Source organism: Dermacentor albipictus, chromosome 1 (genome assembly GCF_038994185.2).
Source record: "Dermacentor albipictus isolate Rhodes 1998 colony chromosome 1, USDA_Dalb.pri_finalv2, whole genome shotgun sequence".
NCBI classification, from domain to species: domain Eukaryota; kingdom Metazoa; phylum Arthropoda; class Arachnida; order Ixodida; family Ixodidae; genus Dermacentor; species Dermacentor albipictus.
This window is the reverse complement of record NC_091821.1, coordinates 429298566-429323135: the sequence shown is the minus strand read 5'-3', so window position 1 is coordinate 429323135 and position 24570 is coordinate 429298566. Positions and strand designations below refer to the sequence as shown.

Genomic DNA, 24570 nt, shown 5'->3' with positions numbered 1-24570 from the left:
CTGTTAGTGAACTTCGAATTCGATCAGGCCTCCCAACACTCGACTCACGTCATAAATTGCATTGATTAAATATGATGTATAACATTGTGAATAATCAGACAAAACTGGAATTTGATGCACACAAATTCAAGACACATGAGACATAAGCATGAAAAGAGTATTCTAATACCACATTCACGAACTTCAGCGTACCGCTTTTTGTTTTTTCCACGAACTATCGCAGAGTGGAATTCACTGCCGCAAAAAAGTTAACAAATTCAGCTAGCATTGAATCAATTTTAGCTGCCCTTCCTGACCATGTGTAATCTATCAGATTTGCTGTATCGATTTTCTTTGTGTCATATAAGCGGCGCACACTATGTGGTCTTATTACTGTCATAACCATATTTTTTTTCAGCACACTCGTTCTCCACTAATTTATGTCCCTTATTTTTTATGTAATGTACAGTTACCATAGCATCTTTGCTTTTCGTTACGCGCATATGTTTTCGGATTGTTATATTAAAGTAAGCTTGACTTTCTGCTTGAAAACCTTCTTGCTGATTTCTTTATGCTTTTTGCTCTTCGTGTGCATTTTTTTTTCTTGTTCTTTTGTTCTGAAATGTACGTAGGTGTGCCCATTGTAACACTATTACTTCATTGTTAACCACTCCTGCCCCGACTGCTAAAAGGCAGCTGACAGTATTGTACAAATAAATAATGGCCGCCATATTTGCAAAATACCGTATGGTGGCCCCTTATTCTGAACACCGTTGGTAAGCGCACAACGGTCTCACTTTCTCTCTCTTTTCCGTAGCTTCGAGCGTCCCGTCACAAAACTAGCTTTGGATTTACATGGCGGACTCAAAAATGTCATGTAACAGCGCACTGACGCATTGACATGGACGGCAGGTGTATGCGGACAGGAAAAAAAAGTTGGGGCGGGGATGGAAGAGGGGGAGACGTTGCACGAACTTGCCGTGGCCCTCCCGATTTGAGAACTTTTTATCGTTGGCGACAACGGAGTGACGCGATGCGCATTCCCCGCTTTTGTTTGTAGCGCAGATTGGCCTTAATGAGCTGACGAAAACCCACAAGAACCCTATTGGTATGTAGGGCAACTTCACTATTTCTTCAGCCTCAGATGGAAAAAAGCACAATTCTATTTGACAGACATTCTATCGATAAAAAACTGGCTGTGGCTTAGCTAAGGTTAAGCCCAGGATGCGAAGCATACTAGCCTTTATTTTAACGCGACAGCGTCAAGGAGCTCGTGTCGCAGAAAAGCCGGTGTCGTCAGCGTCGGATCAGGCGTGCGGCGCTTGCTCAGGCGCACATTTCGTTGTCGCGCCGAACGCTGCGTTGCTCGACGCTCACCGCGTCCGATGCGGGGCGCGTAGTCGCTGCACCGTAGCAAAGCCACCTAGAAACAGTCTCTGTAGCACGCCGCAACCTTCGCTTCTCATTTCAACGAGCAGCTCTGTCTCCAGGAGGCATCTCACCTCGTGAGTGTCTAGCAGAGGCAAGCGCAGCTGCTTATACACCGCCGCGACGCCGCGAGCGACGGCGCGAGTTGGAGCCCCGTTTCTCCTCTGTCATGACGTCACGGTGTCACGTGGTCAGCCTTGAAGGCGACGCCGCGAGCAACGGCGCGAGTTGGAGCCCCGTTTCTCCTCTGTCGCGACGTCACGGTGTCACGTGGTATTGAAGGCGACACCGCCGCGCCTGAGGAGCTGGGTTGAGCTCTAGTAATATGCTTCGCATAAAATATATTCCAGACCTTCGTATATGAATTGAGCTGTTACCAGTTCTGGCATAATAATTTGATGTTTCCTTTAGCAGACTATGCATCTCGATTCATAGGTACCTAAGTTACTAGTAATGTGATTAGTCTCATGAGCATGTGCAGCAGTGTTTTTTACACATAATTTAGAAGCATAAAAGTTCATGTTAAATTTTCTGATATTCAATTCGATAGGTTCTTTTTTCTTGATTCTGTTCAAGCTCTACTATTCGGTATTCGCACACCCCTAGTTAAGACCACTCTTTCATCGGCATGTTGCATGTCCATGTCCAGTTATAGAAGTCTTTTTGCAGCAGCATAGCGTAACTGGCTGAAAACCTTTACATTTGGGGAGCAATTGCTGCGGAACTCCGTGAGATAGTCGTGGAACCTGGTAGTACCACTACCATTGGGGCCAAGCTTGCAGTTTTCATGGCTATTGGAAACAGCTATGGCAAGCAGTGAGACAAGTTGGTTTGCGACAACTTTTTAATGTTATGCTGTCATTTGATGAGCTCCGTGACCATTTTGGTTGAATTTCATCTGAAAGGCTTGTCTATAAACCTGCATGCTTGGCTTTCTTTTTCTTCCTTGTATCTTTCGTTGGACAAATGCTGTTTGCATATGGCATGCTTATGTTTGTAGAAAAGTGTGGCCAGTCCTTTTATAGACTGCATTTTGAATCCCTTTTTATTCTGCTGACCTTGGTTTGTCGCACCAAAAATTTCTGCATACGATACGAGATATTGCCTAGTTTTGGATGCACATCAAATAATCGATGTAATGCCACAAATTTTAGGTCATACCTACTGATTGCAGACTGTTTTTCTGCCTTCGTGAGAAGTACACCTTGACAATGACACCCATGGGCCTGGTTTATGAAAAGAATATAGTTTGGTTTCGTTAATTGAATATTTTCAGTGGTTCCACTGTGCGCTTGTATGTATTCATGAATGGAAAAATTCTGTAGTATTGTTAGGAAATGTTCTCTGTCTGCCACTATGAACAAAAGAATATTAAGCAGGACTTGCTGCACCAGGATCTCAGCCATGCCCAAATGCAAACAGTGATGTGTCTTCTTGAACAGTGCATACAGTTCAGGCTGTGCACGCTGGACAGTACCTTGAAACAGCTTTCTCATAGCAAATAATATATGAGGATTGCACTGGTGTGTGTAGTTAGTGTCAATGATTATGCCTTCTCACCTCTGCCGTGTCCTTCTCTGTTGCATCTATCTCACCAAATTCCCCAAAAAAGTGTCCTGCTTCACTACGTTGGGCTCTTGGCTTCCTATACATTAAGCAGCTAATTCATTTTTTTTAATTATCGGAAAGAGCCTATTCAAATGTGCAAAAATTTGTTATAGCAGTCTAAAAAAATACTTTGGGAGAAACAAATGTACTTTTATTGCATTTTACTGCGCCAACAGTTAGAAAGCTCATTTATGCACTTTTTGCTCTGTCTTGCTGTAATGCTAAAATTTTTTATCTTGTGCGTTCTATTCTTTAACATACAGACCGATGCGCATTGTCATAGAGTGATAAAGTGTACCATTCATGGGCAGCGCAACTGCACATCATTGACTGTCCACAAATTTTGTTGACAGCTTTCGAAGATGCACGAGGATTTTGTATTGCACTTCTTATGCATATGAGCAAATTTGTCACTAAATGCATACCCCCACTGATACATTCCTGATAAGCTGCAGCCAACCAAGCACAAGTGTTTACCTACAACCTGGTCTCCTGAGAGAGGTGGCAGTATGTTACAGTGACAGCTGGCATGCCTTCAGTAAAAATTATTGTCCACAAGGTTAAAATGCTACTTTGGGAAAGTGTTGACATGTTGATAATACAGATGATGGAAAGTTTCTTTGACGCTGATTCAATCAAAATCGCTTTGCCATTAGACTTAGCTGCCAAATGGCATTTGGAAAGCTGCCACGAGCTTGGTCAATTAGAAAGGCAATATTCATAATTTGGTGCATATGTATTTTTTAATGAAAAATAAAGCAAACCATGTGTCATCTGAATTTACAGCTGGCATTAACACACTATGGGGCGTGCTGCAGTGTCACAACAAAGTCTAAATAATGAAGTGAGTACAAAAAGTCGCAGTATCACCCGAAAGGTGAAGCACCGCTTGCAAATATATAAAATTAGTACAAAGCTATACTAAGTAAGGATAGCAGTTTTATCGATCGTATAAACTTGGAAACATTCGCTTACTAATTGAATTAACAAGCATGGTGTCAGTGCGCACAAGCAAACATGAACACCTTGCATTCGATGACCGCGGACACTCGCTGCAAAACGCTGGACGCTGGTGTGAGCAAGCGCGGCAGCAGCGCCGATCGAAGTGACCTCCGTGCAGTCTATCGCTTCAACGCAAGAGGGCCTAGAACACAGCGCACACAACGGTATGAGCCGTCTGCAGATCCCTTTCCAGATACGACGCGCGCGATCTGGCGCGGCCGTGCAAAGTACGCACTTGGCGTAGTCGAAGCCGCCCCTCCTCCCTACCGCGCTGCCTCCCCGCGTTACTCCACATATGGCGTGCGAGATTATCCGCAAACGTGAGTTCCCCTTGCGCCCTGTCGCGAAATGCGCAGTTTCTGCCGTAGCACAACGCCGCCCCCCTCTCCCTCCCGTTCCCCCGCGGCCTTTCGCGCGACGGAAGACGGCGCGTTTGCTCTCCGCTTTCTCCTTTGCGCGCGCGGCAGATTGAGCCGCGATCGTCGGCTTCCCTTGCGTGCTTTCACTTGCACATGCAGCATACGACGCGCGGCGTACGCTGTATGCTATGGTGTATGCGTATGCGCGGCGACGGCATGCATTTAGACTTGTGTGAAACATCACGCCGACAACGGCTGCAACAATGCGCCTGGAGTGTTTATATAATTGATATTGCAATAAAAGTAGTATACAACAGTGAACTTGCTCGTGGGCGATCATATTGTATAAAGCACAAAATAGGGCAAGAGAGAGCTAGGACAGGGACTTAATGCCGACGACCAGCTGCTGTGTTTATTGCGTAAGGCGATAAGACTTTTGTTAATTCGATCCTGGACGAAGGTCCCGGCTAGCGCTTATGCATTTCTATGGGGCCAAACTTACATTATTTGAGTCCTAAAATTGGCCTTCGCCGGATTATTAGAACTTGACCAGTCAGCATGCACGCGCTTGACCCCTTTGGGGTCCACAATAACGACCCCTTTGCTGGTTTTACGGCCTGCATTAGGAAGATTGTCAAGCTTTGACGGTACCCCACACTGTCGGATTCGGTTATTTACCCGATTCTCATTCGTGCTCCCCCCCCTCCCAAGAAAAACAGTCATGGTAGCGGCGTCGGTATGCTTGGCCACATAACACGACTGTATTGCCGCGAAGCAAACTTTAAAAGCCCAGCTGTACTTTTGCAACACATTAGACCTTTGCCCATTTTTCTTGCTAAGAAATCGGGTGCACATTAGACTTTTACTTTGTCTAGGGGCTTTAATGTTAATTCTATGTTAGGTCTCTACTTTGGACACTTAACAAGTGGACGCGTGTTTGATTTGGGGGCGTATTAGAATCTGGCAGATACTGCCTAATAAATCAGCTCTGTGTTTTAATGCTTCTTCTGCACCTTGTTTAAACCGACCCGCCGGATCATTCGATCGAATACGTCAGTTCCACCAGCGTCAAATTAAGGAAAGTCGACTGTACTTAAATGATATTGCCTTCAGTGAAAAAAGTACAACAGTTGGTAGCAGGCACCGCATTTACATCCTCTCTTGCTGTTTTTTACATCATGAATTCAAAAAGCGGTATGGTACTGCACCGTGGCATAGCTCATTTAGTGGCTCTTAAATAACTTGTCAGCTTTTAATATGTTTTGTTCTTTTTCCTAAGTCGCTTTCCGGAATTTTCAGCCAATGCTGTCTGCAAAGGCCCTAGCATACCCATTGTACCACAGCAACACTGACGTATTACACTTTTCGGTAGACAATTTTTTTACTTATCTTTACACGCAATATTCTGGCGATAACTATTGTAGTGTTTAGCAAGATTCGACTATTGTTTTCTCACCGTATCCTATGTAACATCATATACATCCAAAATCTAAATTTGCTTTAGTCTCCTTTTAAGCATGCACTTGAAGCAGTGGCTCTGAAAATAATTATATTATAGAGTATCGGACCTTATGCTTAAATGCTTACCTGTGTGGCATAAACATAAAGAACTTGAATTGCTCGTTTCAGTAGGGACACATTCCCGTGGCGTGCATATAAGCCATTAGAAAACATTACAGCAATGACAGCAGCACAGTTTCGATTGCAGCGAGAGATGCAAAGACTAGGTGTCGGCTCTGAATGCAGTTCTTAACCTGCAACTGCGAGTGACTGAGTGAGCTCATCTCTTAGGTGCCCGTTCCTGTGGTGAGCAGCGGCATTAGCGTTGTCCCTCGTAGCTGGGCGAACAAGCACAGTGAAGGATGAAAGTGAACATGGAGTGCAACAGCAGATGAAAGACGGCGATAGCGAAGAGGAAAGTGGAGGAGGAGGCTGTGGCAAAAGCATGAGAAGAAAAGCATAGTGCTGCGCAAGACAGGCTTTGTGGTGGCAATGGCTGTGAGATGACGCCAGAGTAGCATACATCATCTGTATGGAAACGAAGCACCACGTGAGCAGAGGTCTGTCTGCAACGGCTGCTCTGAATCCTGCCCACTTGTCACCCATACGCTGCCTCTTGTGATCTCCCGATTCGCAAGGCAGTCGCACCACACTTTGCTCCGTTTGCAACGTGCTGCACAAGATAGATTATCTGCGCCATCCAGTGTATTGTAAAATGAAGAGAGAGAGAGTGCTATTTATTTACAGGTAGGCAGAGAGGTTGGCCTGAGCTATAACTTGCTCTGGCCTGCTACTCTACACTGGGGAAAAGGGCTGATAAATGGTGATAATAATATGAGGAAGAAGTGCGTATATACAAGTTCAGATTTCGCATTAGGGAGTATCATAACCCTCAGTGCATTTTTCAGATGTGTAATGCTCTCTTAAGAATTTAGGGATGGCAGGAAAGTATGTACCTCAGTCTTCCTGTATAATATTACAGCATTCATTTTCAAAATGCAAGTATAGTAACAACTATTGAGAAATAAGTCAAGTCAGCAAAAGTGTGCTCTCATATAAATTGTGAAAGTATCATTTTATGACCTTAGGAATATTTGAGCTATAGGAATATTTGAGCCAAGTTGTGCAGGTTTTGTTTGAAGATGTTGTGGCATCCATCTTGCGGTGCTCCACCGGGAGTCACTCGGACCACCCTGCCGGTCCAAGGATCCGAGCCCTTAGGGGCACGATCAGCTCATCCGTCTGTGTTGTGTCTGCTCAAAGCAGGCACTCGTTTGGTCTCCTCTGGACAGAGCGCCACAAAGAGAAGGCCTAGAGTACAAGGAAGGTGTTTATTATACGACCACCTTGGTATTGTCTAATTGGTACACCCTATCTGTGCGGGATGCATGAGCTGGAGATACCACAATTCAAGGGTGACACAACAGTATCAGAGAATGCCGTAACATGCCACTATATGGTAGGATGACTTCGAACTACTGTGCTACCAGGGCAATGTTCCTTCAGCTTGGTATAGCCTCCGAAGGTAACCCGGTGCAGTACGACCACAAACATAAAGTGAGCTGCGCCTCTTTGGTGTAGCCTCCTGAACAGGAGCAGTGAATAGGTGTGCACCCACCTTGGGTCAAGGACCTTTGGCAAGGCCAGCCAGCAAAAGGGCTGACCAGAAGAATTGGAATTCAGTATGCACCGTTTTGTCGTCCGAGAGCTACTTTTCACGCCCCTGCTCCCTCAGTCAGCTTGAGCTGCCAGGAGAGAGGGGACACGAGTTCTCACCCAAACAGACCAATCGGGTAAGCCACTGGTCTGCATTGAGGTGGACAGCAGCAAGAGTTTTACAGTCCTGCTGCTGTACGGTGCCCTCGGAGGAAAGAGTGAGGGAAAACGGCAGCCCCCTTATGCAAAGTTAGCAAGCAACCTCGCTGCGGTGTGGCCCCTTTGCGCAAAACGTGTTTTGCTAAAGCGCAACAACGAAATGGATGAACGCAATTCCTACATTGTAAATACTGGAATTTTATTGTAGATGGATGACTGTTTCATTTAGTATGTTAGGTATAAGTATTGGAATATTATTGTAGATGGCTGAATGTTTTATTTAGTATGCTAGGTTGTTGTGTGCACACGTGTGTTTCTGTGTGTATGCAACAGGCAATGCTTAGTGTTCATGCATGTTTAATTGCACCAAATAGCTAGCATCATTACCAGTGATGTGCTGAAAAAGCGTATGAGCATTTTTGCTGTTTCTTTTCCTTTCAGATGATTGAGCATTGTAAATAAATGGGATGTACACATACCATTCGGGACCATTGCTTTGTGCACCTTTAAAAGTAAAAATTGTCGCAATAATCATGACAGTAATGTTCTTTATTCATACATTCATGTACATAAACAATGAAGTTCCGAAGCCCATAAAGTCACTTTGGCCATATGACCATCAGTAACATAAAGTGATTGAACCGAAAATAAAGGCGCAGTAGCATTAGTAGTTGTAATATAGTAGTAACATTGTATTTAACAGATGAGGTCAAAAGGGGGGAAAGGAAATGAAAGGCCATGGGTATCAACTGTCCTGCTATCCAATGGACACCTGAGCTGTCCCATGGCAATGCAGAAAAGATACAGTGTAAATGATTACGGAAAGAGAAAAATAAAAGAGACATCGCAAAGGAAGTGGGGTATGAGTGAATGCAAAGGGACATAACTATGCATGCTGGAAACTTACAAGAACAAATAAATGAACAGTCAGGTAGATAACTCTGATGGCATTGCCACCAAAAGGTGCAGCGCGTCCAGCATGAGAGAGGAGTCCAGCTGCAGTATGTGCCTCATACATGATGAGTTACGTTTGTTCGCATACTTGGATAGTCAGCGTAGATGAGTTCTGCCTGAATTTTTTTTATCTTGTCTATGATGGCACATCAGTGTTGCCAGTTAAAAACCTGCCTCTGTAAGCCAAGCCACGAGACCAAACAAAGCAGGTTGTTTTGCCCCAGCCTCGCAGGTATAGCAATTCCACAATGTTGGTAACTGTTCAGAGCAGTAAAGGTCGCCTGCAAACAGCAGTGACACTAGGAGCAGAGAAATCAGTTGTAAGCGAAAAACCTGGAACAAGACTCGGGTGGTTATGATGTACTAATATTAGAAAAGAAAAAAAAAGCAAGTGATGAAAATCATCGCGATAAAATTCGGTCAGCTAACAAGATCCTAAGCTATGCTAAACACCCAGTTTCAAAAGGTATGAAGATGTTTCTGCAACTTTCAGAATGATGAGACACTATTGCAGGAGGTCCAGAAGAGGCTCTCGGAAGCACTTGCAAGCCTGGAGACCATCCAAAACATGTAAAACTATATATACTAACACTGCATGCATGGTGAAGTTAACTGTATGTGTGAGATGACTGCACATAATATACGTCATTTTGCTAAGTTGCCATTGTCTATTAAGCACATTACCACATGGTGCTATAAATAAAATTTGATAATTCCTTCTATATGTAAGATTGTGCTATTTTATGCCTTGATAGCTTTATAAAATAATTTACCAGCCACAGAGCTTGCGTTATAGTATTGTTTTTTTGTGCGTGTAATTTACTCATGCAAAATTGAGTGCTACAGAAGCCGAAACGTCTGTTATGAAAGGGCATTTCTTGTGTTACAAGAGCTGCTAAGACAATCCATTTCACTGTTCCGCCATTGTTAAGTGGACATTAAAGATAAAAATAACTTGAGCTCTATTTGTAAATTACACTTCAACAATGCCAAAAAAATGAAAGCCACTATTACCACTAGAGGGGGCTCGGTAAGCCAGGAAATACACAGTAAGTCAAAGACTAGCAGCAACACTGCTTCGAAGTTCGCACACTAGCTTGCCATGTCGTTGTGGATTTTTACAGCATCTCCGTGGGCCTAGTTAATTTTTTATCGGTAAAGATGGACTACATTGTGTTCTAAAGGAGCCAGAGTGACTTAGGAAGCTTCGAGAAATTTCAGTGCACCATATACACCCAAATACAACAAAAATACATTGAAATCCATCGCGTCACATTGACGTCACGGCGCTAGCATTCTGGCATGAAATTCAAGAAATGAACCTTTGACCTCAATTTCCTCATCCAATAATCAACCTCTTACAGCAAAATTTACTAAAATTAAAGTTTGGAAGACTAGTTTTATCGGTTCAAACTGATTTAACGCTTCTCTTTAGAGTACGTCCCTTTAATGCTATGTCAAGAAGCTCAGACATGTTTCATTGGATCATTGCATGCATGTTTGCACGATGAAGCATAAGTTATTTTTGGATACACATTACTAGACAAATCTATGCATGTGTGGTTGCAGGCATGGCTTGGAAACTCTCTTGTGCTCTTTTGCTGCTTCGTGGGCAATTGCTTCAGGAAGGATTCGTAAATCTCTTGGTGTCTCCCAGTGCCCATTCTGTGCTTCTGCAAGCACGCACACTGGCGTTAACTCATGGAATTCATCACGCAGTAGTTCTGATCTACAAATGCACCCTTGTAGATTAATAATTACCTTTTACTGTACAACCTTATTATATACACCTTCACTTGTAAAATACTATCCAGCACGTGGTGTCCGTGCACAGTCAAATATGCACCACGAGAGAGTCAAGTTCTGGAGACGGTCACGGTGGTAGTGCCGCATGCCATGAGGCCCTTGTCACCATGCACCCGCCAAATTGTCACGGCCGTGACCTGCAGGCAATAACAGAGTACCTCTGAAGTTTGTATGCACAGCTGGCAGGCATATACCATTGGCATAACTTTAAATGTGAACAGAAAAAAAGAATCTGGCCAGGACATCTGTTATGCATAATTACATTGAAGTGGGACATGCAAGCACCATACAGCTGGTTTCTGAGCATGGTGTAGAACCGAATTTATGTTTTGTAGCCTGTATTCGGTCGCTATTACAAATGCAGGCAAACCTAAGAACACAAAAAATGCACTTCACTCACTTGTTGAATTTATGCCGATAGTACAGTAATGCCTTATTCCTTCCGACTCGCATATCTAAAAAGAATTCTGCAGATGTTCCTGTGCATTGTGAGTGTCTGTAAATGAGGCTATCGTGTCAACAAACCCCTCTCCCATCTCCGTCTCTTTCTTCCTTTCTCCCTACGTGGCCCATCACTGCTGGTGGTTTGGGCGCTTCCTGTGAACTTAAAGATGGGCAATGCAGCTGCACGCAGGTATCCAAGTGCAAGCTGATGCTGCCTTGGTATGTCTGAGATGCAGTGCACAAAACCTTTATGTGATTCAAGGAAATTATAACAGAACTCAAACTGAAGTGCAGAGAACAGTGAAGACACCAATAATTTTGTTGATGACTTGTTGCCAGCTTAGTAGAAAGACAGCTGTCTCTATTATAATCTAGTTGCTCATAAGAGCACTTGGGTATGTATGTGGATGCATGTTTAAATAGTGGACAGACTTTAACAGGGAGATTATATTTGACGACTGCCAATTGTGCACGCCAATATTGTTGTGCACTTAGAAGTGTTGTTTCGCCTTTTGGCACAAGTTCGTCCAATATGAAGTTGTGTTCTTTATTCACCTTTACTGGTACGTTGTATTTATGTCTCTTCACTCTCACTGCCTCAGAACAATATACAGGCCACTACTCTTAGTTATTCACATAGCTGCTTAGTTGTGTTACTTAGAAAGAAATCTTGTTTGCAAACACAATGTTCTATATAAATTGCAAAATAATGTAAGATAACTGTGCATATGAGCGAGTCATTGTGATGAGGTGGTTCAATTGCAAGTTGTTCCACAAGAACGACCATGTATGTGTGCTATACCGGTGGCACAAAACTGTTCACATGCACTGGAACTGTGGCGTGGATGAGCTGACCCTCGGAGACTGGGCACGCAGTAGCCGTGAGCTTGCAGGCATCCCTCTCGACACCTAGGATGGGCAGCTCCATGCCAAGCAGCTGTACACGGGGATCCAAGCGCAAGTTGATGCTGTCCTGGTCTGCAATGCAGCGCGCCACATGTGCCTCAGATGGTATAAGAAAGTAAATCAGACCCTGCAACATAGTAGTACTTGAAGCACGGTAGTGATCAGCACTTGTCGAACGAGGGAGTCATCAGGCTGTAGCCAACATTTGGACAAGTTTTCTTGTGCTCAAGAGCAGTTCAGGTTAGTTTGTATGTAAGTGTAGAACAATAGTGCAAAACCGAGCTTATGTGTCTTGCCTCCTCAGTCCTTGCCTTGGTTTTGCGCCAGTTGTATACAGACTTGTGTTCAACAGGGCAACAACAGCAAATTATATGTTTGTTTGTTTCTTTGTTCTTTAGACATGCTTGCAGGACCCAAAGGCGCTACAGCAAGGAAAGGGATAATATAGACAACAATGCAGTAATCAGTAAAATAAAGTTGCAGTTTCACCCAAAAGGTGAAGTGTCAATAGCGATAGCAAATCATTAGACAGCTGTATGAAGTTAGGCTAGTAGTTTTGTCAGCTGTATAAATTGATGTTATCATTCACTTACCAACTAAATTAACAAACAGGGTATGTGTCACGGATGCACAGGCAAACAAACAGATATCCTGTTCGCCTGTACATTAGCATGCACGTCGTTCTTGTACTATATTCAACACCTTCGCAAATGTCCTGTACTCTAATGTCAGAGGACATGACATTTGTGTTCTGATAACTAGGAGTGCTGCTGCATATACTGTGTTGCATGGCAACGTTCTAAAACTTTGCTTTCCATTTTTCCACTGAGAAAATAGAAGAGTCTTCCTATCCTAAAGGCAGGTGCATTCTGTAGGTTATCGTTGTGTACTAGAATGGGGTAGTGGGTGCAGCGAATGCCGTGGCCAGCACCAAGAGTGATGAAAAAAATGGTGAAATTGCAGCGGCGCTGCTTTCGCCTTATTCTGAAGCTCTGCCTCGCGGGCCTGTTTGCTGTCATCTGCTCGACGCACCATTCTTGTAGCTTGCATTGTTTCCGTCACTCTTTCGCCATTTTCTTTACAACACATCGGTGGGGGAATAAAACCACTGTTTTAGAACCAGTTTCATTACCCACATCATTTTAGGTTTCTCTTAATTTGTCTCTACCTTTCCATTTGAAATGTTATTGTGGCTAAAAGATGACTGCCTCATTGTTGGCACAAGCATGAATGGCTTTTAATTCATACTTTCGCTTTATTTCTGCAAATCCTGACAACAGGAGGACAAGTGCCAGCGGCGGCTGCCTCATCCGTATTTTTCACTTCAACTTTCTTTTTTTATATTTCCACTGTGAACACCACGCACATACACAATATATTTAAATATATACACAGTACAAAGCTTATTATATTTTTTAAAGAGAAGGAGGTAGCCAACTAACATTTACTTCTTTTGGCATGGACAGCCTATGCCTAGAGGATGAATATGTTGCTGTGTGTTCACTTCGCTTCAAGTGGCTTTGCCTGCTTTCTTGACCTTGAAAAAATGAAAAAAAGAAAAAAAACTTGCAGACTTCAGTGACCCCTTCGGCACAGCCTTTTATCAACGAATAAAGCATGTGAAATGTACACAAATTATATTCTCAGTATTGCTTCTTTTTACACTAGGCAACGGTAACAACACATGAAGAAAATGCTCTCCTAATAATTTACATTTATTAGGGATTGAATTAAACATTGCGACTGCATGCAGAGGTCATAAATATATCTAATACAGTCAGTAACTGACATGAGGCCAAGTAGCATCTACTCGAAATCAGAGTCAATAGCAGTCATGTGCAGCAACGCTTATACTTGGACTCAAATTAAAAATATATATATAAAAGAGGCGGCAGTTTTGCTGGAAAGGTGAAGCTGTCTTAGTGATAGCAAAGTATCAGACAATTACATTAATCAAGATTCTTACCGTATAAATCCATGTGAGGCCTGCACTGCCAACTTGACAGTCAATATTAAGAAAAAAAAAAGGTTCGACCGAGAAGCAATCGCATTTGGTGCGTTCATCCTGATCGCGCTCAGCGTACTTTTGCTCGTGGCTATGAGCGAGAGGAGGCAATCGCGGAGGTTTACGGAGGATTTCAAACTCGCAGTTGGCAAAATTGGGCCAAATGACCCGGTCCCATGTAAGGCTCGTCAAAAACGTGACCAAAAGCGCGACCCTTGCACGAGTCTATACATTAGTTATATTGCCCATTTAAATTCTAGTAACCGTTCACTTACTAATTCAAATAAGCATAATGCACATGCCATGAAACTTGTAAATATCTCACTGGATGACCACAAGCGCTTGCTGTCGCAACGCTCGCACTATGAAGGAGGCCGCGGCGGGGCCGAACGGTTCTCACAGCCACGTGATTCACCGCGACTCCAAAAATCATATTCATCATCATCATCTGCCTATTTTCATGTCCACTACCAGGACGACTTCTGTCAGCGATCTTCAATTAGCCCTGTCTGTTAATTTATACTATGTGATCTGCAAGAGTAGGGGCACGGAAAGACAGTGCGCATGAAGTTGTAGCCATCCCTGCTCGCCCTTGATCATTGCACCCACCAGCAATTACCAGCAATTGGATACGGCATGGGGGCGGCGTAAGCGTGAGCCGTGCACAGTCATTCGCAGCTAACGGTAGGGTGACTTGATACGCACAAAAGACATGTATCTTACTGGCATGTTCAACTGAATCTGCTTTTGTCGCATGGCTCATCTGAGGATGTCAGTCTCTTGGTAGTTCAAGGGGACTCGGGCTGTGAAATTGAACTGTCTCCTACTATGAGGTCTGGTAAATACTCATAAAAGGCCGTAACATCAGTGAACAATTCTTCATGTATGTATGTATGTATGTATGTATGTATGTATGTATGTATGTATGTATGTATGTATGTATGTATGTATGTATGTATGTATGTATGTATGTATGTATGTATGTATGTATGTATGTATGTATGTATGTATGTATGTGTGTATGTGTGTGTGTGTGTATGTATGTATGTATGTATGTATGTATGTATGTATGTGTGTGTGTGTATGTGTGTGTGTGTGTGTGTGTGTGTGTGTGTGTGTGTGTGTGTATGTATGCGGATGGGGTTCAGAAAGCTGGTCGGGCCTCAGCCCCACCCTCCGGGAAAAATGATAACTTTCCACCAATGTGTGTAGCTTAAAATGGCGTGCAGAAGAAAAGGCCGCACCGTTCGGTGTGTCACAAAGATATCGACCGTGTACAGTTCTTATTGGCGCCATTCGATATACACTCGCCCTTCCATTGGTGAGACGTGATTTGTCCGCCTTCTGAGAGAGAGAGAGAGAGAGAGAGAGAGACTCTCTCTCTCCGCCTTCTGAGTGTGGAGCGGCTGCTGCGAATATATAGACCTCCGTCGACTCGGCACCAAACTGTAACTTTAGCTGCTGACACCCGATAAAGCCAACGTTACTAGACTAGGTTCAGTTGTCAAACTCTCCGTAGGCGCCATACATCGCGGGTGGCCCCTTGTCTTGGTTTGCCGCCAGAGGGCGGGAGCACCGCAAGTAGCTCTACGCGGGCGCAGCTCTGCGTTGGCGAAGGGGCTTGAGTCCAGACTTCGCAACTTACGTACTCAGCAAGTGTTTTCACCGATGTGTCTTTAAATGTTTGTATAGTCTCGCGTTTAGGAGATTGATTAAAAAACTTTACGTAGCTGTGAAAATGCTGCTGCGCTGCCCCAGAGTGCGCTGTGGAGTCCTTAGTCCAGAGCCGCAGCAGCCCCGGCCGTGCACTGCGCTCTATATTAATCAGCTGTTGCTGATGAGTAGCTGTAAGTAGCTGATTAGTAGTTGTAATCAGCTGTTGCTGCTTAGTACTAATTAAATAATAATGCGAACGCATGAGGCGATGTTAGCGCGACCACACGATGGTCCAAGAAAGTCACGGGAGCCCAAGCGAACCAATCGAGGCAGTTCACGAGGCCAGTCAAGGCTCCGTGAATTGGGCGAAGTTAATTAAGGCACAGTTAATTAAAATAGAGTTAAGGCACTCGAACCCACGGTCGTTGAAACCTGGACCTTTGGTGGTGGCAACGAATTACATAAATAGATGAACTAATTTATTCATTAGTGAATTAACAAGTACACTAACAATTATTGGATAACTTTTAATTAATAATGAATTAACTACGCATTACCTAACTGGGCGGATTTATAATTTGAATATCTCAAAGCTACGGCAAACATTACCTTGGTTGTGCCCAGCTACGCAGCATTCGCATATTTTAAAACTCTGGCTGAAGTTAGCTGGGAAACACGGTATATACACACTCTCAGCGCTTCATTTCGGGATAAAAAAAATGAAGCTAGCACTATTTCTTTCATCAGAGCACCGCATTCACAAGTGCAATGTTGCAACCTACGTGAGATTTGCTCCCTTGCGAGCAGACTTGCACATTCAAAGTAAGTTATCGCTGCAGGAACGGTACATAAATATGCATTCGCGTCAGTAAATAAAATTGGATGATACGGCCCGTAAACTCTTCAAAACCCACAGGGCATTTAAAACGCATAAGAGTGTCGCAAAAATGCACCGAGACTGCAGCAAAACACGCATATATACAACGCGCCAAAACGCATAAACAACGGACAGTGCTTCGTCGCCCTGTCCGCGCCGCGCTGACCGAGCAAAGTGCGACAGCAGCGCCACGAGATGGGTGGTGGGTCCACGCAGTCACGGGAGTTTGAAAACTGAACCTAGTCTAGTAACGTTGGATAAAGCTAGCGCAAATTAGGCCTAACCAGGCCTAACGTCTTAAGTATGTGGCCATGACGAAATGCGCCGCTGGCCGATGTGATGACGGGCCACAAGCCGTCGGGGAAAGCTTGCCGCCAGTCAATTGGTACGGGTGGTTCTATTGGTGACCGGTCGCGTCCCAACTTCGATGCATGTAGGTTGCACTCTTAGAAAAATTTACACCCTATGAGGCTTATCTTGTCACACAACGATAATCATCTGTCGTGGCCGCGTTTCTTTTCTTCAACGATGCGAGCCCGGTACTTCCAAGTCACGAACGGCATGCGCGTTATCAGTGTGACGCGCAGCATTCTCGACAGGAAAGTAGCGAGCGCCGAGTTTTCAAGAAAGGAAACGAAAGCAAGGCAGATGACGATTATTGTTGTGGGACAAATATACATCCCAAAGGGTGCAACTGTTTTAAGAATATGTGTCTACGTCGCACTTTACGAATTTTCTGACGCATTTTACCTTTGGAAATTCAATAAGTTCAGTAACGCCTCTGCGCCACGCGGAGGGCCTGCGTGGTTCAGGATGATTTTCTCGGCCGCGGACGCCGACACCGCGGCCGGAGCCGGATTTTGTGCGACACGTAGAGGAAGTTTTAGCTCGGGCCCAACCCCGACTCGGCGTATTCAAATACACGTAAAACGCAAAAACGCTTTTCTGAGATAACCCAGGCCTGGACCGATTTTGATGAAATTTGTTGCATTTGAGAGATAAAGGTAAATTCTAGTGACTGTTGGAAGCGGAATTTCGATTTGGGGCCTGCATTTTGTAGAAAGAATTTTCGAAAGTGCGAAAAAAATATAAGCACGAAGTTTACAAATTAATAGCTCTGCATCAAGAACAGCTATCGCGGTTCTGTTAAAGACATCAGTTAGATAATTCAAAGCGGACAAATTTGATATGTCAATTTATAATTTGCGTGAATTTGTTACGTTGTGTACAAGGGTTCTGCAAAAGCTGTATTTCCATATACTACTCATTTTTTTTAGGATTTATGTGTAACATGTCAAATTTGTCCGCTTTTGATGTACTATTAGGGGCAATCCACATAATTGTGACATTAGTGTTCATTGCCCAGTTACAGAGTTGTAAGCTGGATAGTTTCGTTTTCATAAAATTTTGGATTTTTGCGAACTTTTAATAAAAATTGACGACCTAAATAAAAAAATTCGAAACAAATAGTCACACATAGACTTTAAGTTTCTTCTTTTAAATGCAATAAACCTCGTCAAATTTGATGCAATTTGGTGCAGCATATCCTCCGACCGCTTGTCAGCGGCGCATATGCTACGTGTATACGTGCCGAACGGGTGTGCATTGACCCTCTTTGGCTGTTCAACTCGTGTGTGGAAAGCAATTTTTTTTTTACAACTCCAATATTGCGGAAATATCGTTTCCGGAATTTTGCCGTATGCTGCACCCTTTACTGAAATTATACCTACTCGACATCGCGTGGTGGTCGAGGCCGAGGGTGGGCGTGATCTCACGCCCGATATCCATCCATTGTCCACGGGTGTACGAACATTTCAAAGCCGAGCTCCCCGCGACAGCATGCTGCCCGACCATCCCGCCAGCTAGACCTATACAACCAGCGCTGCATGCTTCGTCGGTAGCCGGCGACGAAAATTGCAGTTAACGAGCTTCGCATGTAGCCATGTAGCCTTATGCGGACGACACTCGAAAAGCGGACGACAACAAAAGCGAGGGCGCGGGTTGCACGTGCAACAGTCGAATGGCGGCAACTTCCATGGTTCGGAGTCGCCATGTTTTCGGCATCGCGCGTGGTATCAGTCCGAAAAATCGAACGAGGCACCGTACGGTGTGCGGAATTTCTATCTCCGTTCTACTTTAGTTCTGTAGAGTTGACGGAGCGTTGCCGCTGGGAAGTCATCTACTGCGCTTTTCTTTTCTTTTTGCTCATTTGTCTGCTTCATGCGAAGACTGGCTGTTCTCGGTCGCTAAGCTTTCAACGTTCGTAAATTTAAACGGGTGCAGACATCCCGGTCGTACGTTTCGATTCTCAAATATGCGCGACTGCTTGGTCTACATGTTTTGCATGTGTGCAGCCTTTGATAAATCTTGTTTTGACTATATAGCGCGGATATTCGCGACTCCGGCGATCTTACACTATAAGCGGTATTCGCTATAGCCAATAGGACCGAAGCACTTACTCGAGAGCAGTTCGAAGGAGATGTTGATGCCGGAGCCAACCGGCACGACGCACGGGTCGCTGCTGCACGGGGTGACCACCAAGGACCGGATGGCGTCGCCACCTTCTGCGCACGTATGGAGTGTTCACCATGCACAGAGATGGGACAGTGTTCGGCGTATGCGTCGCGTATGAGTACGTGCACAGCACACTAAGGAAATATTTGGGGCGTATCTTGTCCCCAAACGACTGGCAATTAACGGTCGCTCATATCTAGTCTTGCTTGCGTTTCCTTTCTTGAAAGCTGTGCTCGCTACTGATCTGTCAAGAATGCTATGTCATGTTGATAACGCGCCTGCCGTTAGTGTACTAGCTGGAGCTACCGGCAGCGAACGCAGCGTTAAAGGAAATAAAAGCACGCAACATATGCATGTTGTGTTCCAATTACTCGCCGTAGAACCACTCACGTCGCGCACAAATTTAATTCTGTCAGCTCATGCACGTCTAAAACGCCACATTTTGTTGAACACGTACGTAATTCTATCTGTCATATCGGAGGCCACGGCCATCTGCAAGCCGGCTCGGTGCGCCACACGGAGAGGGAGAAGCGAATACACAAATCTATTGGCACCGCCGCGCGTAGTAGCGCAGAGTGGCGCGGCTCGCGCAGGCTTGGCCTGGGAAACGCTAGCCTGGGCGTTACCCATGAGATTGCGCCGGGGAGATCTCTGAGGCCACGCTGAGCTGCGCCTGTCTGCGCGCCGCGCCGCTTGACCCGCGCAAGAGAGAGAGGTCAGTGGAGAATGCGCACCTACGTGGCAGCGGTGAGAAAGACCAGTGTTGCTCGACGGCGCGGAGGCGAGAGTTTTGAACTGCCGCGGCGAACGAGTGCCGAAACCCCGGGGAAAGCGACGCACTCGGCGCCCAACGGTCAAGTAATTTTTGGTTTCCGAGATCAGCCTATGAGTAGTTCGTTATATGAATTGGCAGGACAATATCGCTTCGTTAAAACGAGGTTTTAAATACATGTGTCTTTATGATGATTTCAAGAGGAATTTCATTTACTTCGTTATATCCATTATTTCGTTACATCCCGTTTCGTTAGAACTAGATTCAAGTGCATATGTCTTTAACTTCGCATGCACATCAGCCACAATCTACCCTCCATTTTCATCAAACTCGATCCCGGTGACAGTTACACAGTTCTCCCAAGCCGGCGGGCTAAAGAATTAGTCAAATAGATTATGTTGTGCTCTGAAAGTACAGAAAAAGGGTATGAGAAAGAAAGCAACGCATTAGGCACCTTTACAAAGCTCTCACTCCATGATTACAAAAGCATCAGTAAAATCAGCACGTACGTTAACATAAGAAAAGTACAAAATGTTCTAAAACCAAATAAATTCGGCGCCATCGGTAGGATACATACAACGCGCTCGGCGACTTTCACTTGCAAGTTACTGCACATACCTTAATTAACCTGCACACTTTGAACTTTGTCACCACATCACCCAGAGCACATCGCCATTTTTTTCGCCAATATAAAAAAAATTAGGGTGCTACCCAGTGAGGACGTAAAGGGAACCTACGATGCGCCCCTTACTATGTACGAATATAGGGGTGAAAAAAAAAAGCTCGAATATTGCGGAGATAGGTTTACGCTAAAGCCTGCGAGGGCCACCGAATTAGCGATCGGTCAGGAAAAGGCACGACGCACCTCCACTCCGCAGGCAAAGGCTCTACGGCAGGGTTCGTCGATCCCCAGGCGCGAGAACGAGGAGTCACGAGAGCAAAGGTCCAACATTACCAACTCTATCGTTGCGTGCCTATCCGCGCTGTCGCGGCGCTGAAGCGCTCATCGGAAGAGAGCTCGGGTGGAGAGGGCACCCGGGGGCCGTCACTCGGCAGGCCAATCAGGGCGCGTCCCGGTGACGTTTGCTTGCGCGGTGACTCAACCCCGCAAGGAAGAAGCACGTCTTGCGCAGAAAATCGCAGTTAAAACTCGATCTAACAAAAGCCGATTTTACGAAGTTCCCGGTCTAACGAAGAAATTTCCACTCCTCGGCAAGCCCATAAGGTTCAATCTCGACATCGACTCAAATTAACGAAATTAGCTTGCGTTGAACCCGATTTAATGAAGCTTTTCCAGAAATGAATGAGTAAAAGAACTCTGTGATTTCTTTCGAATTTTGACGCCGACGGATTTTTCTTCGAGCGTGCGCTCTAACGCTATCGCGTTAAAACATCTAGGCACCCTAGTCACAGCCCTGGCGTTACTTTGACGAGGCTGCACGCCGCGTCAATGCACGGAACAACGGACTCGGCAGTCGCTAGCGTTCTTACGTACGTACCAGATGGCGCTGGGTGCGGCGGTAGTTTAGGGTGCCTCGATGCGGCAGCGGAGGGGAGCGCGCGCATCGAGGCATCCTACGGTAGTTCGCCCACCCTCGCGGACTTTTTGCACGTGCAGGCGTGGGTTAGTGGAGGATACAATGCCGCGGTACCTTTTGGGTTAGGTACACGTTACAATTTCAGATTTCGAGGACCGAAAAATGACTCACTCGATTTTCCGAACTTCCCGATTTAACGAACTAACTCGAGCGTGGTCATAATTAAATCGGTTAAATCGAGTTTCAACTGTAGCTCCGCCGTGCTAAAGCCCCTCAATCTCCCAAAGTAGCGCCATTCACTTCCCTCCTCCTCCGCTCGGCGCGGCCTCGACGGTGGCGCCGCTGCTGGTGGGCCTGCCGTAGCAGACGACGGCTAACACGCTACGGGAGGAAATCCGCGGAAAAGTTCGTTCGAGTCCTGCGGAGCAGTTTTTTCAATCTAGATCTTGCTTTGTCAGTCGGTAACTGGCCTTAAGAATGTCGTGTCGGATTTGCGGAAGAAATAGAGAAAAGCACCATTATTCAAGGCGTATTTAAGGCGTAAAGCGCGCGCACGTTGAAAATTCGTGTTGCTGAAACACGACACAAGCACGCGGTGTGCTCAGACACGCGAGTAATTACCAGAGTTTCAGGTTTTGACAGCGCGAAAGTATGTGCACGTGGTTTCGTAGGTTAATTTACGTACCTGCAGGATGCTTTTGTTCGGCCGGTGCGTGAGAGATTCCGACTGTCTGCGGTCAGATATGCCTGGCAGCAGGGCCGTTTCTGTTCCGCGCCTTTTACAGATGTACGTAGCTCATGCACAGGTTGTGGTGGCCATGAGCAACGTGTTCACACATAGGCGGTATAGATAATTTTAACAACGTACCAGCATATGAAATCGTTATTTATTTATTACAGTGCAAATGGTTAGAATTTGATAGAAAAGAAAGAAGGAACTTGATGGGACAACTGGAAAGAGGTTCAGAAAATAATTATCCCCCTCCCTCATTGGCACCAGCAACACTTTTGTCGAAGTGCTAATTTTATCTCTGTATACTACGTGCGTCTGTATTCTTTTGCGTTGTAAGTTTTCACAAGGAAGCAGTGTTGCGTTAACTGGAACAGTCAAGGCACACAAGACAGAAGAAAAGTTGATTCTTGGGTTTTACATCCCAACACCACGATCTCATAAGGCACGCCATAATGGGGGCTCTGGATTAATTTTTTTTGCAGCTGGGGTTCTTTAACGCACCCCCAATGCACTGGACACGGGCCCGTTTTGACACGGGCGTCAAAAGAAGAGGTTGGAGGAGCCGTGTCACTTCACATGCCGCGCGTTCTTTGCCACTTGCTCGAAGTCAGCCCGCCCGATCTTGTGAATCCACACTTTTCTTCGTTTTGCGTTGCGCCCGGCGGATGGTAAAACAAAACGCTTTTTGCCGTCACTGGGTCTGTTGTGGCAACCGTAGGCGCAGCAGCACGGCATCGCAATTAAGCACTCGGCCCTAACACACTGTATAAAACTACCGCGCTCCTTCAAACCGCCTGCCGTACTTCGTCGCGGAGGCCCAAGAATGGGGGTCGCAGGCCCAAGATTGGGGGTCGCAGCGCGCTGGAAAGAAAAGATATACAAAAGCGCGGCGCCTACTCTGCGCCGGAAAGAAAAAAATATACAAAAGCGCGGGGCCCGCTTTCACGTGACGCAGATTGGCCAATGGGGGAGCGGAGGAGGCTGGGGCGGCAGGAGGAGTGGAGGAGGAAGCGCCTGGGTGAGCGGGGTGGCGGAAAGATCTAAGAATGGCGCTACTTTTGGAAAATTGAGGGGCTTTACGCCGTGCTAGCCGTGTACGCCACGTTGCGGCGGTTCCCTCAGATCGAACTAATCACAACGCGCGAGATGCGGGTAATGAGGCGTGGGAAGGCACTTCGATCCCGACAATTTGCATTAATTATTTTCAATGCTCAATGAGGTCATCAACGTAAAGCCACAGAGCACCTAAAATACTAGTAAAAATTTATCCACATAGATATAGTCGATGTGACGAAGGAGCCTCTCGGGGTACTGCGAAACATAACGGATAACGGCCGTATATATAGTAACGTTTTCTAGCACAATTTAACTTCGCATTCACATCAGCCGTAATTTTTTGTTTTCCATTTTCGCTAAACTTGATTACGCGGGGGCGGCCCGTTCTTCTCCCAGGACAGCAGGCAAACTTCTGCGCCGTTCGTAAAGCACACGCTACAGAAGGCTTGCATACGTAATTTACTTCAAAAATACGTATAATTAATCCATGCACTTTTATATTTGCTTCCACACCACACACCTGCCCCTCATTCTCGCGAAATATAAGCAACTCAATTGCCTCGCTTAGCGAGGATAGGAGGCAAGCTACGACGCGCCTCTACCACGCATGAAAACAGGGGATATAAAAGGTATTAATTAAATTTGATTCACAACGCTGATAATTAGGCCGGAAGCGTAAATTTGTCCCCACATATTATCCTAACATGAATCCCACTTCGACTGAAAGTGGACAGGACTCCCACATCGACTGAAAGTGAACTTGGCGTTACATAAAGTTGACCCAGGACTCTAGGGAAGCATATATTGTGCATAACGGCCGTTTTAGATCGAGCATTCGCTTTCCATTTTTTTTCCCTTTTACAGAGCCCGTAATTAACCGACGCCCTTAAAAGCTTTGTCCACACATCACTCATAATGTATCCCCAGGCTATTCACTCGAAATGTCCGGAAATTGGACAAACTATCCTTTCCTACGCGGTACGCAAGGCGCATACGCCGGCAAATCACTTGTGAAGACGCTATATACAATTAACCAATGCATTTCAGAGTTCCCGCACTTGTCAAGGATAATATGGGCCCTATCCTCTCCACATCTAAAATTGCTTCCACTTTGGTTATCCCAGATTCCGGGGAAAATTTTCTCGTTGGCGTTTTATATAACTCCTCTAAATGAACAGGCATGCATGCCTCGTGTTCCCCCCAAGTATATAAACTCGTTAAGTACTCAAGCTTTCTGTTATTTTTTTCTTTCTTTTTTCAGGACATCGTGGACCGCGCTGATAACGTTTTCGAGCACTCTGCCGTAAAGCATTCGCAGGATGCGCATCCGACTCGGCGAACGCAGTTGCTTGGAGCGCGAATTCCTCACCTGTGCAGTTTTCGAAGCGGACTTTTCTCTGCGCCGTGGTCATCTCGAATGCCCCGCTTACAACGAGAAATAAAGTCATAATGCTGCACATTTCAAGTGATAATAAACAGATGCGTTAAGAAATGACCGACGCTCGGAACCAAGCACACGTGAAACTGCCAAGTGTTCCATTGCTCCCCGCAAATCAGCACCGCGATGTCACGCGCTCGAGCGCTCGAGCGATGCTGGAGGGAGCGTGGATCGAGAAAC

General features: G+C 45.4%; 1 protein-coding gene across 1 annotated transcript; it reads right to left on the bottom strand.

The window, feature by feature from the left end:
- Positions 1-10400: 10400 nt before the first annotated feature.
- LOC139059040 (mite group 2 allergen-like Ixo r 2) lies at positions 10401-24521 on the bottom strand. The gene is made up of 4 exons (XM_070536858.1): positions 24322-24521; positions 18799-18903; positions 11698-11873; positions 10401-10588 (listed from the first exon to the last, which is right to left on the bottom strand). The coding sequence occupies exons 1-4, from the start codon at positions 24410-24412 to the stop codon at positions 10502-10504; spliced, it is 459 nt and encodes a 152-aa protein (XP_070392959.1). The 5' UTR covers positions 24413-24521; the 3' UTR covers positions 10401-10501.
- Positions 24522-24570: the final 49 nt, after the last annotated feature.

Bases quoted from the DNA above. Each gene is read 5' to 3' on its own strand.
- LOC139059040 (XM_070536858.1), bottom strand. From the start codon at position 24,412: ATGTGCAGCATTATGACTTTATTTCTCGTTGTAAGCGGGGCATTCGAG. The intron at 18,904-24,321 runs GTGAGGAATTCG...ATACGTGCGCAG, and splicing joins CCGCTTCGAAAACTGCACAG to AAGGTGGCGACGCCATCCGG. The intron at 11,874-18,798 runs GTAAGTGCTTCG...GCTGCATTGCAG, and splicing joins CTCCTTCGAACTGCTCTCGA to ACCAGGACAGCATCAACTTG.